This window comes from Phytophthora sojae, assembly GCF_000149755.1.
Source record: "Phytophthora sojae unplaced genomic scaffold PHYSOscaffold_9, whole genome shotgun sequence".
Classification (NCBI taxonomy): Eukaryota; Oomycota; class Peronosporomycetes; order Peronosporales; family Peronosporaceae; genus Phytophthora; species Phytophthora sojae.
In genome coordinates, this window is record NW_009258123.1 from 222330 (window position 1) to 239393 (window position 17064).

The window sequence follows — 17064 nt, forward strand, 5'->3', positions numbered from 1 at the left end:
TTTTCAGCCTTTACATTGTGAAAGATCCCCCGTCCTTGTTCTTACGCATAGCACGAAGCTTAGCCATATGAGCCTTTGCTTCAGGAGAGCCCTTTGCGAATTTGGCCTTACGACGCTTGCCAGCTACACCTACACCGAAACGGGTTTTGATACCTCTACGAACACTATGAATCATTTCGTGATGCTCTGGTCGATCAGACTTGCTGACAAGATATTTCTCACCTTCGTCGATTAGATCAGTGATGATTCCTCTTTTCTTAGCATAGCGAAGAGCATTGCCTGCATGTCGTTTTACATCTGAGAAACTGATACGTCCTCCTTCTTCATCGCTCTCATAACCGTCCAATCCTACTCCAGTAAGCGATTTAAGACCAGCTCTGGCTGCAATCCCAGCTTCAGGAGCACCAAATGCAGTAGCAACAGCTGGAACAGCTACGTCAGCTGCCTTCGATAGCAACCCACTATCCTTAGCGAACTTAAATCCAGATTTAATTCCATGCCAAATTTTTGACCAAATAGATCCACCCTGAGCTCGCTTGTAGCCCTTTTTGATTTCATGCTTAGTTATGTGGAGTCGAACTCCACGTCCGGCCTTCTTAGCTTTGAGAGCTTTCTCATGCGATTCAGGATGTAAATAGATCTTAGCTCCTGACCCTTGTAGCTCTGCTGCTGTAAGGGATAGCTTACCAGTATTGGCAGCCTTTCGTAATTTATGGGCGGGAACACCGCTCGAGATGATAAGTTCGATATACATAATTTGTTGATTGGGGACAACGTTTGCGTGGTAGTATAGATTAACTCAGAACTAATCTGCAACAAAAATATTTAAATCTTTGAATTTATTGAATAGATCCATCCGATTGATCTGCTTTGCATATAACCATAGCAGCGACCAAATACCACAATAAGAGCCGTGAGCTGATTGAGTTTGAATCTCGTTGTATTTGCTGATGCCGTATTTCTTCGGTGGCCCTTCTCCCATTGAATCGAAATATTCATGGTTATATACACCTATCCAATGACCTATGTCTTGGCTCGGCTTACGTAGTAGAATCAGGAACGATCCTTTCCTTGGAAGAGGCTTTTTGATCTCGCTTGACTCACAAATGTGGTCAATATGAACATTGAGCTTCTTAGCTAAAGCTATTAGATCGTGATCTGATGATATTGGTTTTACAAGATTCATTTAATTATTTTTCACCAAAGCTATATTGGAGTGTATATAACTGAATCAACTATGTCCGATACTCAGCTCGCTGATCAATTCCTATACCAATCTTCGCTTAAGAGCGATCCGGCCGTTAAGGTCAGCTCTCGAAAGCGTGTGCCGTACGTCATCGATCTAAACCAGGGTTCGTATGCGAATGGTATTATTACGATTGATGCTACAGCTCAGCTTAATGGGGCTGAGGGATTTGCCTGCCTTAGAGATGCCTACGTTGTCATTCCGTACAAGGTGAGTATGAAGAATACTCATGCTTCTACTGCGCTTGCTGCGGCTGCCAACCGACTGAGCGTTGGTCTCAAATGCGGTGTATGGAATGTTATCGATGGTATGTCGCTGGAGCTTAATGGTAAGAGCTTGATTTCGATGAGTGAGTATAAGCTGTTTGCTAACAACCTTCGTGCTCAAGCAGAGACCTCACTCGACTATGTAAATAAGCATGGTGCTGAGGATTTCTTATTCCCCGATAGCTCTGGCTCGTTGTTATTCTCGTCTGCTACAAGCAGCCTGTATGGTGATGGTTATTCGAATACGGCTTCGGATATCACTCCTGCTTTGGGTACGGCTTCTACAGGTGCTGGAGTTCTTGCATCCAACGAAGGCTTCGTAAAGCGTCTTCTATCCAATCCACCTACAGCAGGCAGTCAGAACACTAACGGTTGGGTTAGTATCGCTTCTGGAGCTGCGAACACTATTGCTAACCAGTTTGGGCGAGGGGCCTTCGTCCCCGGTGGAACTGCTGCTGCTGCTATCGCAGGAACGTGGAATTACATGCTCAAGATCAAGTTAGTTGATCTCCACCCGATCTTCAAGGAGCTTGATCTCATGGCTAATCCTCAGATCAAGCTTCGTTTCCGCGTAAATCAGGGATCGGCCGTAATCAACCTTAGCACTACTAAAGCTATGTCGCTTTCATCGACTACGCTTGTTTCTGGTCAATCATGCCCGATCATGGTAGCCTCTTCGGCTGGGTCTGCTCCTAATAGTGGAGTATTTAATGCTACGACCGCAGGTCAGATCTCGGTGGCATGGGGTGCTATTACCAATTCTCTTGAGCCAACCATTGATAGCACCTATTTCCCTTTTACTACTACTCGTCTGTACGTACCATTCCTTGATCTCGAAAATCCTCAAGCTCTGATCAGCAAGCCTAACAAGACTGTCCGATACATGGATTACTATGCGCAATGGTTCTACCAACGCGCAGGTACTGGCGTCAGCTCTACTCAGCTGAACACTGCATTCGATCTACAGCTGTCTGCCAGTCTTAAGAATGCCAAGGTAGTTGCTCTTCTACCGTTTGCTGAGACTTCGTCTGGAAATTTCAATAGCTCTACTATTCAGCAGTTCCAGTCGTGTTTCGATAGTGCCCCTTGGACTGTTCAGCCTGGTTCGTCGATTCGCAACTTTAATGTTCGTATTGGTTCGCAGCAAGTATTTGATATCTCGTATGACTACGATTTCCAGGACTTCATCAATGAGTTCGCTAAGCTTGGATCGATTAATGGTGATCTAACTAAGGAACTATCGAATGGTCTGATCGATTACCAAACCTGGCAGCAAACCAATCGTGTGCTTGTAGCAGACGTATCTCGTCTGACCGAGAAGGATGTTCTACAGAGCATCCAGGTTATGGGAACGAATGCTTCGACACAGGGTTGCAACATGCTTGTACTGGTTGGCTTTGAAAATGAGATGACGTACAATCGATTGACTGGAGAGGTATTCGAATATACCTCTAACTAAGCTATCGTTTGTATGATCCGATAACTATATAATCACCACTCTTCAGCTTAATTCTACGATCATTGCTTTTTACTATGAGGAGTGTTTTTCCTATCCCACGAGCGACTTGCTTAACTTTTAGATTTATCTCAACCTGGGACACAAGTAATTCTAACTCTCCTCTATCTGTTAAACTGTTCAGACTTAAGCCAACGATTGATTCATTATTCCTTAGATCATAAATGGTCATCTTGTAGCTTGTATTCGAATTAATTAATTAAAATTCAAATATTTCCTGCTGGCTATGTATATAGATACAGTCGATAATAATCATGAATTTAGTTTTAAATTTTGGTAAGCATAAATCCAAGACGATTGAAGAAGTGTATGCTTCTGATCCAGGCTACTGTCGTTGGTTGTCGAATCAGAAGATTCTCATTGATTCCGAGCCTGGCATTAGTGATTTTCTCAAAGCTAAATTCATCAACGATGATGGGTCATTCTTAATGACTTGGGGCAAATTCAATGGTCGAACGATCAAACAAATCCAAGCAATCGATTCCAACTACATCGAATGGTTGAAGAAGAATGAATTCGTTAATCAGAAGATGTCTAAGCTGAAGGGTGCTCTTGATGAGCTCGCCTAAGCTGATGGTATTTTTTTCGAAAAAAAATATTCTGGAATTCGGATTAGCTTGAACGAGCTTGTACCCAGGTCAATTCTTCTACGGTTTTCGATCTCCATGAATGACCATGCAAAGATTCAGGCATTGATGTTGTCCACGATTTATGTCTCTTCGTTTGACAATGATGGGCATAGTTCCACCGTTTGCCTGCGTAGCCACAAGGACACGAAATGTCGTGGTGAAGTCTCGCTTTAAAAATGTTCGTCATCATTGCCTCTGCCTTTTCCACGTTTGATACTACTATCGAATGCTTCATACAACGAACTTTTGACGGAGCCTTACTACAAACATTTCCGTTTTTCAATACAAACATACACATTATCTTAGTTATGATGATATTATATACTTTGTAGTTTATTTGTCAGGATTAAACGTCATTTAAAGATTTGCCTCTGAACAGTTGAGCGGTTCCGAAACTATCCTCAGATCCTTTGAGTGCGTCCTTTCGTGCTAAGTTATCGAGAGTTGAAATGATCATTTGATGCGTGTGAGGTTGGTGTTGCTATATGTGGTGCGTGTAGGTGAGGAGGAGACCTCCTTCGCACCAGAAGGTACTTATTGGTTCCATCGTCGAAAATTACCTCCTGTTCCCTCTTTCGCGGAGAACGTTCTACGATTGTTCTCGTTGGTAAATTACGGGGAGAAAAAAAACTGACTGGGTTTTGTGCTGGATCCCACTACTAGTATCCAACCTTGATATTTTTGCCTCCATAAATTCCCTGAAAGTTTCGAATGCGACTTTGAACAAAAAGTAGCACCGCCAATATATTTATTCTTCGCGAGCATTAGTCGTCGAGGTCCAAGTTTGTACAACTTACAACAGTCTACGAACTGGGTAATGAACGCAATCTGCACCAGCTTCTTTTCAAGAAGAACAATGAGTCAGGCCATCGGCACGTTTTGGTCATATCTTCGCGATCTCTTCACTCAATATCTGCCTCCGGAAGACCCGAGCTGTCTAATTTCCTTTTGAGAAGATTGTGGTGCCGAGTTGACTGGGATGATAGGCAAACACGCCGGATGGGACGCCAACGTCCCATAAAACACCTCACTCTCGTTTCGGTTCAGGAAGAAGCAATTCCGAGGCATATCAGACGCCGCAATATTTACAGGGACGACCCAATTCATGACCCCCTGCACCGAACGAGCCCCTCGTGCCTCAGCAAACTCTGAGAAAATAGCCAACTTGCTAGCGTGAGGTCTGCCAAAACTCCGCGTTCTCTGGTCAATAAAAATAATAAGGTCGTCCGTGTCAGCATCCCTCAGAGCTAAGAAAATGTCGATTCCGCTACAGCAAAAGGCTGCAAAACGAATGCGTTGTTTGATTGGCAGTGCGCTTAGAGAAGTCAAAACGTAGCGGTTTCAGATTGTCGTGTAGCATTCCCTTATCGATTTCCCTCGAGCATTTCCCACCAACCGCAAGTACTCGACGGCCCACCGCAGAACTCCACCAAGAGACAGCAAATCGCGACAAATTTGAGGATCTTCAGGCAACTCAGCATACCCTGTATTCGGCTCCACCATACTGAACATTTGATCCATGCTCAGGAGAGTCACGGAAAGCCGCACTGAAAACGACGAGTCAGCCAACGATTGCCATTCTGTCGCGGCAAACATGGGCAACACAATCAGCTCTGCCGACGACTGGCTGCACAGGAAGTTGCCAACAATTTCCACAAGACTTTTGCCATGGTCCTTCTCGATTGATTGACACTTATCAATCCCGAGAAAGAGGTAGTGTGGTGTGTCTTGGTCGCGAGCGTTAAGCTTCAGCTTAATAGCGTTCACGGCTGTCGTAATTATCAATTGTTTTCCATTGGCCGGCATCCGCGACTGGAACCACTCGACAAACGAAAGCGAGCAATTGTGATGCAGAAAAACTCGGTACAGTAGTCGCCACGCGAGTGAAGCCTCAGTCGTCATCAATTTATCAGCTGGATTGGGGCCAAACTCATCGTAGAACGGGACAATTACACTGGTAATGCACTGCTCATCCAACCCCATGTAGTCCCGCAGTATCATGCCGCCTTCTTCCAGCATTCGGGTTTTGCCCATACCAGAGATACCCGAACAAATGGGGATTTGGTTGTAAATATGACTCCGGGTGTTGTTTTTGGCACTTCGGAAAATCTTCGATTCCGTTTGTTGAGGGAGAAGGCTTCTTTATCGCCTTCTCCCTCCCAACCAAACGGAATCGAAGATTTTCCTCTTTCAACACGCCAGGGTTTGTTAAGACCGTGTCCTTATCGGTCATTTCACCTACCAAGAACGCGAGGAGCTCTTTAGCCAAGGCAGGTCCTGCCAACCTACTCCAAAGGGCTACGTCAACCCGCTTCGGAGCCACCACCAGCACGTGAACTTGCCCAGATTTTGGTTGCCGAAGTATTCAGCCTCATTGATCCATAGCGAGGCCTTCATCTGCTCGAATCCAATTGGGTTTCCTTGCTGATCCAGCTTCACTGCTGCCAAGCCACGTCCACTCAACAACGAGTCTTTCCTTTTCGTAAGAAAGAGCCGCAGATCGCGCGCAAGGCACTCGAAATCTTCATTTTTCACGTGGATCGCGTCCTTCAACGCTGCCACCGTCTCACTCTCGCCAATGTCGACACATACGACGTTCCTGTCGGAAAGCTTTGCACAAGTCAGCCTCACCATCTTCTGTCGAAGCTGCAAATTCTGGAATGAGAGGCTGGTAAGGTTACCCTGGTTGTTAATATCTGTCTCCGCCGACACCTGGCTACCTGAGGTAGCCACCTTCAGCGCCAGTGAACCTCCACTGCCAAAGCTGCCAGAATTTGAACACTAAAAACTCAGCCGGGTCGAGACCACGAAAGTGCTGATCAATGAAGAACCTTAGTCGTCATGAAGTTTTCCGATTGAGATCGGACTCCCAATGCAACAAAAGACCCCCCCCCCCACACACACACACACCACCACCACCACCACCACCACTCTTACAATAAGATAGTCTTCCGATTGCACCTATGAAATACATTGCAGACTGCGGCGTTCGTTGCTCGCCGTTTTCCGACACCTGCTGCAGACAAATGTCGGAGACCCCGGGACACGCACGTGCACAGTAGCGGACCGCGAGGTCCAAAGGATGTCGCATCGGTGCCGGTGTTCGCGCCTCGACAATGCATGCTATAGGGCATATAACTCGCAGTGCGCTCCATCAGCCCGTACTCACCGGACTGTGTCAAGCTCCGGATCCAAGTGCTCCATTCGAGCAGTATCCGCTAGGAAAGCCGGTCACCGGACCAGCTCCGAAGTTGAACACGCTGCATCACTCGATCAATTTGATGCGAGCCTTCCGCCGACCAGCCCTCGCTATGATATGAATGGCGCTCGTGCATGTAACTTATTCGATGCTTGGAATGCAGCAAATTGCAGTGGCAATTGTTGCCGTAGACACTGCCCAAATGTGCGGTTGACCCGAGTGCGTGTTGCACGAAGCTCGGCACCTGATTAGTGTAGGTTCCATAAAAGCTGCCTAAATATCATACCTACCCCGCCCGCTACACCATAGTCAATCCCAGTCAATAATAGCCCGGGGGCCGTCCCGCTACTCTAGCCCGCGGGTGAGTGACGCGCCAGACGCGATCTTGCCTCAAATCGCTGCATACAAACTCCAAGATAACGCTTTCTCTCATTCCACCATTCTGGAAGCAGGTCATTTCTGGATCCGCCGGACCAAGGACTCACTTAACCACCCTCTTCCAGCCTCCGCTTCCGCCCCCACCCCACCGCCTCCAGGATGAAGTTCCACACCAAGGAGGTGCTCAATGACACGTGGACGCAGTTCCTGGCGCTGTGTCTGCTGCTCATGCTGGCCGTCGACTCGCTCAAGTGCGTGGCAATCTCTCTCTAACTCTCTCTAACCGTCTCTAACCACGAGCGTATACTTTCTCTATCCATGCGTATACTAACTATACATCTTTCTCTATCCATCGTTGCAGCCCCATCAAGGCCGTGAGCAAGTTCCTGGGCGTGCCGTCGTACTACTGGGGCCTGCTGGCCGTGGGCATGATGCTCGTGGTGCTGTTCCACAACCTGGCCGACGTCATCTACCGCTCCACGCGCGTCTTCCTCAACAGCATCCTCAGCATCTCGTTCAAGAGCGTGGACCTCATCGGCCTGGACAACGTCCCGACCGAGGGCCCCGTCATCTTCACGGGCAACCACGCCAACCAGTTCGTGGACGGCCTCGTCGTCATGATGACGAGTCCGCGCAAGGTGGGCTTCATGATCGCCGAGAAGTCGTGGCACCTGCCGGTCGTGGGCCACCTGGCCCGCATCATGGGCTGCATCCCCGTCGTGCGGCCGCAGGACTCGGTGGCCTCGGGCGTGGGCCACGTCAAGCTGGCCAGCGAGGATGCCGTCACGCCCGCCAGCTCGGCCAGCGGCGGGGCCAGCAGCGGCAAGCCCCAGTGGCTCGTCAAGGGCGAGGGCACGAGCTTCACCAAGCAGCTGACACCGGGCGACCAGATCCGCTACCAGGGCAAGAGCGTGCAGGACTCAGGATCGCCCGTCAAGGTCGTGCAGGTGCTGGACGAAGCGCAGCTGCTGCTGAGTGAGCCGCTGAAGGACGGAGCGGGGAAGCTCGTGCTGGAGAACGCCCCATTCGGCATCTTGAAGCGTGTGGACCAATCCGTGACGTTTGCCAAGGTGTACACGCACTTGAAGCGCGGCAACTGCATCGGTATCTTCCCCGAGGGAGGATCGCACGACCGCACGGACCTGCTGCCGCTCAAGGCCGGTGTTGCCATCATGGCGCTCGGTGTCAAGGACAAGTACAACATCAACGTGCCGGTGGTGCCCGTGGGGCTCAACTACTTCCGTGGCCACCGCTTCCGTGGACGCGTGACGGTGGAGTTCGGCACGCCGATTACCGTGGACCAGGCGCTAATGGAGAAGTACGAGGAGGACAAGCGCGTCGCTTGCAACACCTTCTTGCACCGCGTGGAGGAGAGCATGCGCTCGGTGATTGTGACTACACCAAGCTACGGCGTCATGCAGGAGGTGCTCACTGCGCGTCGTCTGTTCCAGCGCTCGGGTGTGCGTCTGTCGGCGAAGGAAACGCAGGACCTCAACCGCCGCTTCGCCGAGGGCTACAAGGTGTTGCAGGATGTCCCCCAGGCGCACGAAGACCTCGCTGCTCTGCAGCACAAGCTGGATACGTACTACAAGACGCTGCAGAAGATGGGTCTCAAGGACCACCAGGTTCCTTACATCCCTTGGTGGACTATTCACGACGTGCTCGGCTCGGCGCTTTACGGCACGCTGATTCTGCTTCTGGCGTCGATCCCGTCCTTCATTCTGAACGCGCCCGTGGGCATTTTGGCTCGCTACGTGGCCAACACGGCGCAGAAGAAGGCGCTCGAGGGCTCCAAGGTCAAGGTGATGGCGCGCGACGTCGTTCTGAGCAAGAAGATTCAGTTTTCGATCGTGGCTGTGCCGCTGCTGTGGTTCATGTACCTCGCTGCTGCTGTGGCCTTCACGGACTGGTACTGGTCGTCGATTGCGCTGCTCATGGTCTCGTTCCCGCTGTTCTCCTTCTTCGGCGTGCGCTCTGTTGAGGCTGGAATGATCGAGTTGAAGACCGTGCGCCCGCTGTTCTACCGTCTCCTGCCCACGTACAAGGCGACGCAGGATGAGCTCCCGCGTCAGCGTGCTGAGCTGCAGAAGGAGGTTCGCGAGTTCGTCAGGAAGTACGCGCCGTTCCTGGGCAAGCTGGCCGAGCCGAAGAAGCTGGACTGGAGCGAGTACATGCACGAGCGCTCGTTGGTGGCTGCTGAAAAGGCCGAGCTGCAGGCCGAGTCGGCCCCGCCGCCGCCTCCGGCGCACGAAGAGGAAAACGACGAAGAGCCCCGCGAGGGTGAGGCCGAGGATCAGATGGGCTCCCCCGTGCCCACGATCACAAAGTTCCACGACATCAGCATCCTCGGCAAGTCCGAGAAGTCGGTAGCAGACTTGGCGGGCCTTGAACGCTCCATGTCGTGCCCGCCCGGATACCAGGAGCTGGCTGAGGAGGTGGCCAGGCAACGTCAGGGATCCGCCTTCAGCTAGATTGTTCAAAGAGAAGGGTGCGCTTGGTAGTCGTCGCGCCATAGTCAAGTATCGCCGCTCTTCATCCCCTTTAGCTTTTTGTGTTGCTCAAGGTGAAGACACGAACGGTTCCAACCCATAAATTTCATGAAGCGATACATATTCATTCACGTCTTCCCTGTCTACTAACTCATGCACTGCACGACACCTGCAAAACTATCAACGCCTCCAGCTTACTTGTGGAAGATGGATCCGCGGCGCAGCGCGGCCACAGCCTCCTCGCGGTCCTTGTCACTCAGCAGGTTGAGCACCTCCAGGATGCCGGCCACAGCGGCCTTGGGGTCCTTGCGACCGATCTCCACGACCTGCGAGGCCATCTGCTCCTGGCGGAGCTCGGCCACGCGCGAAGCGATCCACTCCTTGTCGCTCGACAGCCACACGAGCACGTCCGAGTCGCCGTGCGACCAGAGCTCGGACACCGACACGTTCTGCTGACGCGGCACACGGCCGCCGTTCACGGCCTCCGTGAACCAGCCCTTGATCACCTGCTCCGAACCCAAGAAGGTCGTCGCGCGCGGGCCGCCGGCGCTGGCAGCCACCACCTGGCGGCGTAGCGTGAACTCGGCGAGTTGACGCTTGAGGCGCCAGTAGAAGAACTTGCGCGAGTTCGACCAGGGCACAACCTGGCGGATGCAGCCCACGGACTTCATGCGGCCAGGCGTGTCGTGCAGGTCGCCGAACTCCGTGGCCACCTGCACGTAGATCGGCAGCAGCGTTTCCTCGCGGGTCTTGATCTCGGCCGCGATCTTGGCGCCCTCGGTTTCCTTCTCCTCGGGCGACAGCTCGGCAAGACGCGCGGTGAGCTGCTTGAGCTTGTCGTCGAGACGGTGCATGGTCTGCAGGAGCTGCTTCTTGCGGTACTTGATCTCAATGAGACCGGCCGGCTCGAGCACACCACCGCGGCCCTGAGGGTCGGCGTACATCTCCATGATGCCCTCGTTGATGGTGGGGTCCACCACGGCCCACGCGCCACCACGCAGCTCGGCGAACGGCGGGATGTACACGAACACGGGCTGCTCGTAGTTGACGAGGCCGTCCACGATGGCAGCGCCGAACTTGAGCACCTCGTCGAACATATCGCGCTGGCCGCCGGAGAAACCACGCCAGTTGGCCAGGATGAACAGCGGCAGGTCCTCGCCCTTGAAGTCCTTGATGGCAGTCGCCGTCTTGTGGGCCGAGTCGGGGAACCACACCTGGCCAGCCTGCTGCATCAGGTTCTCCTGCGAGGCAGGCGCCGCCGGGTCGGCAGGGATGACCTTCTCGGACGTGCGCACCTCCGTGACGACCACACCGCACGGGATGCCACCAAGGCGACCGCGGCCGACGATCACGCTCTTGGCCCAGCCGTCAAGCGTCTCGCGGAACGAGTCCTTGTCCATGAGGCCCGATACCCACTTGCCCGTGGCCTCGTCGACCTTACCAGCCAGCAGCGCTCGCGGGTCGTACTGCGTGCTCTTGTCGGCAGGGCAGAAGTCCACCGTGCGCTCGATCTCGTCCACGCCCGTCAGGTCGCGGATCGGCAGCGGGCCGCGGCGAACCGCCGGCACGAAGGCCAGCCACTCGAGGATCGAGTAGATGCCCGAAAGGTGGTTCTTGGCCGTCAGGTGCGTCACACCGTTCGTGTGCATGATCTTCACGCCACCCAGCTGGTCGTTCGAGGTGTACACCTCCTTGCCCATGAGCTTGTTCAGCGCCTGGTAACCGGTCAGGATGATCGGCGAGTGCGTGGCGTTCTGCACCGTACGGTGACCCAGACGCACCAGGTAGGCACCGATACCGACACTGCGGCCGCAGGCGTACGTCAGCGTGAACACGTCCTGGTAGGCGCGCGAAGTCTCACCAGCAATGGTACCACTGCCGCGCAGGCACTCGACACCGAGGTCGATCTCGCGGCCCACGATGTCGTTCAGCACGTAGCGCTCCTCGCCCGTGCTGGTGACCAGCAGCTCGGCGTTCACAGAGCCCTCGGCCGAGGCAACCTTGTAGTCCTCGGGGGTCAGGTACAGGTACTCGAAGCCCTTGGTCGGGTTGGTCTCGTCCTTCCAGCACACCTTGTACAGGGCCTTGATGGACTCGGCCATGCCGATGCGGGCACCAGCGTTGGCCGAGAAGAAGAAGCGCGGGATGCCCTTCGAGCGAGCCAGCTTCGACGCGAGGTCGAACAGCGTGTCCTCTCGGGTACCGAAGGAACCGGCCTTGAACGTGATGTCGTTGGCGATGATGATGATCTCACGTCCATCCGGGAACTCCGGCGTGTACAGCGTCAGCAGCCACGCCACCATACCGATGTCGTTCTGGCCACGCGGGCGCGTCGTCCCCGTCAGAGACTTGCCCGTGGCGTCCAGGATCAGCTCGCGCGTCTCCATCAGCAGGTTCGGGATGGTGATCTTGGCACCGCCACCGCGCGTACGCTGCTGCACGTATTTACGCCACTGGCGCAGCAGGTTGTACTCGATTAGCTCCAGGAAGTCGTACACGTACACCGTGTTCGACATGGCCTTGGCCATCTGACGCTTCTTGTCGAACGGGAACACCACCGGGTATGGCGTCGTCACCGGCATGCCGTCAAGCTCGCCGTGGGTCTCGTCGCCGATGGAGGTGAAGATAGGCTCGTCGTGGCCAGCGGCCTCGACGTACGCCTGCACGCGGACCACGTAGCCCGTGGGGTTCTCAGCCACAAGACGCACAGGGATGGCCGGGGCCTCGCTGTTGAAGCGCGCAATGATCTTGAGCTCCACCGTCGACACGCGCAGCTGCTCCAGACGCTCGGCGTAGCGGTAGGCCAGAATGCGGATCACACCCTCGAGGTACTGCGGGTCCACGATAGCCTGGGGCAGGATGTTCAGGTACACGTGGTTGTTCTTGGTCGGCAGCGACGACTTCTTGACCAGAGGGTTGGCAAGGTTCACCTCCAGGGCATTCAGAGCGTCAACCAGCGAGCGCTCGGGGCCCGGGTAGGCGTCGTACTGCGAGCGAGAGCCGCTGCCATCATGGTCCAGCTGACGCACCACAGCGCGCACGAAGATGCGCTGGAAGCGGTCGGTCACGATGTGCGAGTCGGACTCCTTCATCTTGGCCAGGTACAGGTGAACGTTCTTGTTCTCCGACGTCAGCGGCGTGACGCTGTAGTTCTGGAGGCGACGCAGCTCCAGCTTGTAGGCCAGAGGCGCCTCCATGTGGCGCAGGATCTTGTCCTCGCTGTAGTTCAGGCGGCCGGGGAACGTGTAGATGTTCGGGTACAGCGCCATGTCGGCGTTGTGCACCGAGACGTTCTCGATGTTCTGCGGGCGGACCGAGAACGTCACACGACGGATGTTGTGCGCACGCAGGTCCTGGTCCACCGTCTTGAGATAAGCCTCAGCCTGCTCCAGAAGCACGGCCTCCTCCGTGTGCTCGTCCACAAGAATGACGTGCAGCACGTTCACGAGCGGGTCCTTGCGCACCGACAGCGTCTTCTTGGCCAGCGGGAACAGGGTCATGACGTCCGTGAACGCCTTCTGGAAAGTCTCCAGGTTGGCAAGACGGATGATGGCACCGTGACGCTCGAAGTCCGCCGAGATCTTCTGGTAGCTCTCGACCGGCTTGGCCAGCGGCTTCTCCACAACCTCCTCCTGGTCCTCGCTGCTTTCCTCCGAGTTGTGCTCACCCAGGTCCAGCGAGCTGGCAGAGCTGTTGCGACGCAGCAGACTCGCCAGGTCGTCGTAACTCTCGGCAGGGGCGACGCCGACCGCAAGCGCGTCGACGACAGGCGACTTGAACTGGAACGTCTTGGCGAAGATGTCGTTGAAGCTCATGGTCTCCATCGACTCGATCAGGTACGAGCGGTACACGCGCAGAGCGTACAGCTCCAGAGCGAGCTCGCGGATCTTCTCGTCCTCGTGGTCAAGGAGCGAGATGAGCAGGTCGAACAGCGGCTGCGACTGGTCCAGCAAGTTGTCGCACGCGGCAGCAAGGTCGGTCGACGAGCCGTCGGCGATGTAATCCTTGAGCACCTTCTCGACCTGGCTGAGGCGGTCGCGGTAGGACGGCATCTTGTTGTCGATCAGGAGCTGACGGGCCTCGAGGGCCACCAGCGAGTACTGGTTCTCCTTGAACGTCGCGAGCTTCTCGAGGAGCGGCACAAAGGCGGCAGTCTTCATCGACTTGCGAGGAGCCACGGCGTTGCCGCGCGCCATCTGGGCCAGGAGCTGCAGCAGCAGCTTGTTCTTGGACTCCAGAGCCTTGTGAGAGCGAGCGATGGCAAACACCTTATTGAGGTCGGCCGAGTTCTGCTGACGCAGGGCCATCACCACATCCTCGATGTTGTGCGAGTTGGCGTACACAGTCTCCACCGTGAAGTACTCGTTGATCAGCTCAGTCAGCACAGTCTCCTCGCCGGAGATCAGGCCGTGCTTGTACTTGGTGGCAATGTCACGAAGCGTCAGCACGGAGGCCTCGAAGTCCGAGCGCTGACGGTCCGTCGCGAGCGTCTTCTTGTACTCGTCCAGGATCTCAACCACCTCGGCGACGTTGAACTCGTGAGCAGCCGTGGGCTCCTCCGACACCGACTTTTTGAAGGTCTGGAGCTTGTCCGTGATCTTGGCGAACACATCGAGCGGGATGCGGCCGGCCAGCGACGACATGGCCTCCTTGATCTCCTCCACGGGCAGGAGCGGCTCGTTGAGCGCCTGGAACAGGTCGACCAGCGCCTTCTGCGTGAGGTCCTCCGGGGCAAAGTAACCCTGCAGCACGCTCTTGAGGACGGCCAGCGACTTGCGCATCTTGTGGACCGACTTGGTGCTGTTTCCGCTCGCGTTCTCGGCCGACGGGAGCTTGCCCATGTACACGTCCGACTTCTTGACGCACGACGGGTCATCGAGCTCCATGGTGGCAATGCAGTCACCAGGGGCCAGAACGGCGCCCTCGGACTTGAGCAGACGGATGACACCGGCCTCCGGGGTCAGCAGCGGCATGTACATCTTCATGACCTCGATCTCAGCGTACGGCATGCCGCGACGCAGGCTGGCGCCATCGTCCACGAGGTAGCGAGCGAGCTTACCGGCCGTGTTGGTCACCAGGCGCGTGGGGTCGTACTCCTTGGTGAACACACACGTGTGGCTGTCCACCACAAGACGCAGGCCCTGAGCCTCCTTGGTAGCGTACGCGACGTGCGACTTGCCGTTCAGCAGCACAAGGAAGCCGCCGTCCGACAGCGTGCGGATCTCCACCTGCACGTACGAGTCGTTGCAGAAGAGTGTGAACTGGATGGGGCCGCTGCGGCACGCCTTGATGTTGTACTTGATGCCCTCGTAGATGAGCTCGAGCGACTCCTGCTGGGACAGGAACTGGTTGTGGGGGAGCTGGCCGCGCTCGATCTGGCTCACGTACTCCTCCTGGAGCGTGTTGGACGCCTGGTACGCGCAGCACGTGGCGCCGACGAGCACCACCATGAGCGGGTCAGGGCGGCCCTGCAGACGCACCTCGTTGTGGTGCGAGATACGCTCGTCCAGCCACGACGTGGAGATGCGGTTGTGTTTGAAATCGTCGGACTCCATCATGTTGACGATGTACTCGACGGTGGTGTGGATGTCACCACGGATGGACAGCTCCTTGAGCGCGAGGATCATGTTCTTGCGGGCCTTCTCACGCGTGGGGCTCCACGAGAACAGGTGACCAATCTGCGAGTCAGCGAACTCGTGTACCTGGCCGGACGAGTCCACCGAGAAGTAGCCCCACACGTCGGGGGTGCTGCGGAAGTTGAGCTCCTGGATGGCACCGCTCGTGGGCTGGAAGCCGGCGTTCGGGTCCTCAGCCGTGATACGCGCGGCAATGACGTGGCCATGCGGGGGCTTCTGCTTCTCCGTGTCGAAGTCGATGGGGGTCGTCTCGAACGCATCCTTGTTGTACAGACGACGCACGTCGGGGATGCAGTGCAGCGGGATGCCCATGGCTACCTGCAGCTGCGCGGCCGGCAGGTTCACGTGGGTGATCATCTCCGTGACGGGGTGCTCCACCTGCAGACGCGGGTTGAGCTCGAGGAAGAAGAAGGCGTTGCCCTTGTCCTCGGGCAGCTCGCTGAAGAGGTACTCGACGGTACCGGCGTTCACGTACTCGACCTCCTTGGCGAGGCGCGTGGCGGCGCGCATCATCTGCTCCCAGACCTCCTCGGTGGGGGCGAGCACGGGGCCCTCCTCGACGATCTTCTGGTGGCGGCGCTGCACGGAGCAGTCGCGGCCGCTGAGCGCGATGGCGTTGCCGTACGTGTCGGCCAGCAGCTGCACCTCGAGGTGGCGCGACTTGGGCGCAAGCTTCATGACGAAGATGGGGGAGCCGGGGATCTCGCCGCGCACGGCCTCCCAGGCGCTGAGCACCTTGTCCTCCTCGTGCACCATGCGGATGCCCTTGCCGCCGCCGCCCTCGCTGGCCTTGATCATGACGGGGAAGCCGATGCGCTTGCACTCCTCGAGGCAGTGCTCGCCGTCGCGCAGCATGGCGGCGTTGTAGATCTCGTCGGGGATGCCGTCGTGGGCCTTGTAGTCGACCTCCATGCCGTCGCCGTTCCAGGCGATCGTGGGCACCTTGGCGCTCTGCGCGATGATGGTGGAGCCGATCTTGTCGCCGAGCGCGCGCATGGGCTTGCCGGGCGGGCCGATGAAGATGATCTTGCGCTCGGTCTGCGCGAGCGTGTCGGGCAGCGTGGGGTTCTCGCTGGCGTGGCCCCAGCCGGCCCAGACGGCGTCCACGTTGAAGCGCTCGGCGATCTCGATGATGAGCGCCACGTTGGCGTAGTTGTGGTTGTTGGAGCCGCCGGGCACCTCCACGACGTGCTCGGCCATGCGGATGTACTCGGCGTTGGCCTTAAGGTCCTCGGGCGTGGCCATGACCACGAACGTCACGACGTGCTCGTCCGCGAACATCTCGTAGCTCCAGCTGCGGATGCTGCGGATGGCCTTGACGGCCGAGATGCCGTTGTTGGCGATCAGCACGGACGTGATGGGGCGCGAGCCCTTCTGCAGCCGCACGTACTCCTCCATGCTGCTGTAGCTCAGCGGGTTGCTGTCGCTGCGCGGCGCGGCGTCGCCGGCAGCAGCGACCTCGGCGGCGGGGGGCGCTTCCTGGGCCACCATGTCTTGCGTCTCGGGCGTCGTCTCCCCTGCGGCTCCAGTTGTGGAATGGTCGGCCATGAGGGCTGCTTGCTGGTTGCTTCGTTCTTGGCGATATGCCCGCCTATCAATTTGCGGTGTGCATTCCAGCTCGCTCATTAAGTTGCGTCACTGCGACAAAGTTGCCATAACGTTGCGGCAAGCGATGACGCGTCGATCCACGCAACGTAAGGGGTGC

The 17064-nt window shown here is 56.0% G+C and overlaps 7 protein-coding genes across 7 annotated transcripts; 3 read left to right on the forward strand and 4 right to left on the reverse strand.

Moving 5' to 3' along the window:
* Positions 1 to 10: 10 nt before the first annotated feature.
* On the reverse strand, positions 11 to 1186 carry PHYSODRAFT_523536 (hypothetical protein; the record flags this gene model as incomplete). Its single annotated transcript, XM_009535995.1, has 3 exons — positions 11 to 728; positions 807 to 961; positions 1010 to 1186. The coding sequence occupies 3 exons, from the start codon at positions 1184 to 1186 to the stop codon at positions 11 to 13; spliced, it is 1050 nt and encodes a 349-aa protein (XP_009534290.1).
* A 51-nt stretch (positions 1187 to 1237) lies between these two features.
* PHYSODRAFT_522157 (hypothetical protein) lies at positions 1238 to 2971 on the forward strand (the record flags this gene model as incomplete). The annotated part of the gene is made up of 2 exons (XM_009535996.1): positions 1238 to 1831; positions 1931 to 2971. The coding sequence occupies 2 exons, from the start codon at positions 1238 to 1240 to the stop codon at positions 2969 to 2971; spliced, it is 1635 nt and encodes a 544-aa protein (XP_009534291.1).
* A 311-nt stretch (positions 2972 to 3282) lies between these two features.
* PHYSODRAFT_521816 (hypothetical protein) lies at positions 3283 to 3597 on the forward strand (the record flags this gene model as incomplete). The annotated part of the gene is made up of 1 exon (XM_009535997.1): positions 3283 to 3597. The coding sequence occupies one exon, from the start codon at positions 3283 to 3285 to the stop codon at positions 3595 to 3597; it is 315 nt and encodes a 104-aa protein (XP_009534292.1).
* Positions 3598 to 5520: 1923 nt separating this feature from the next.
* On the reverse strand, positions 5521 to 5769 carry PHYSODRAFT_441694 (hypothetical protein; the record flags this gene model as incomplete). Its single annotated transcript, XM_009535998.1, has 1 exon — positions 5521 to 5769. A coding segment is annotated over one exon (249 nt), but the record flags the coding sequence as incomplete, so codon positions are not given.
* Positions 5770 to 6009: 240 nt separating this feature from the next.
* Positions 6010 to 6291, reverse strand: PHYSODRAFT_396282 (hypothetical protein; the record flags this gene model as incomplete). The annotated part of the gene is made up of 1 exon (XM_009535999.1): positions 6010 to 6291. A coding segment is annotated over one exon (282 nt), but the record flags the coding sequence as incomplete, so codon positions are not given.
* A 1074-nt stretch (positions 6292 to 7365) lies between these two features.
* Positions 7366 to 9705, forward strand: PHYSODRAFT_347727 (hypothetical protein; the record flags this gene model as incomplete). Its single annotated transcript, XM_009536000.1, has 2 exons — positions 7366 to 7485; positions 7596 to 9705. The coding sequence occupies exons 1-2, from the start codon at positions 7394 to 7396 to the stop codon at positions 9703 to 9705; spliced, it is 2202 nt and encodes a 733-aa protein (XP_009534295.1). The 5' UTR covers positions 7366 to 7393.
* A 212-nt stretch (positions 9706 to 9917) lies between these two features.
* On the reverse strand, positions 9918 to 16850 carry PHYSODRAFT_254604 (acetyl-co-A carboxylase; the record flags this gene model as incomplete). Its single annotated transcript, XM_009536001.1, has 1 exon — positions 9918 to 16850. The coding sequence occupies one exon, from the start codon at positions 16848 to 16850 to the stop codon at positions 9918 to 9920; it is 6933 nt and encodes a 2310-aa protein (XP_009534296.1).
* Between the last annotated feature and the right edge of the window lie 214 nt (positions 16851 to 17064).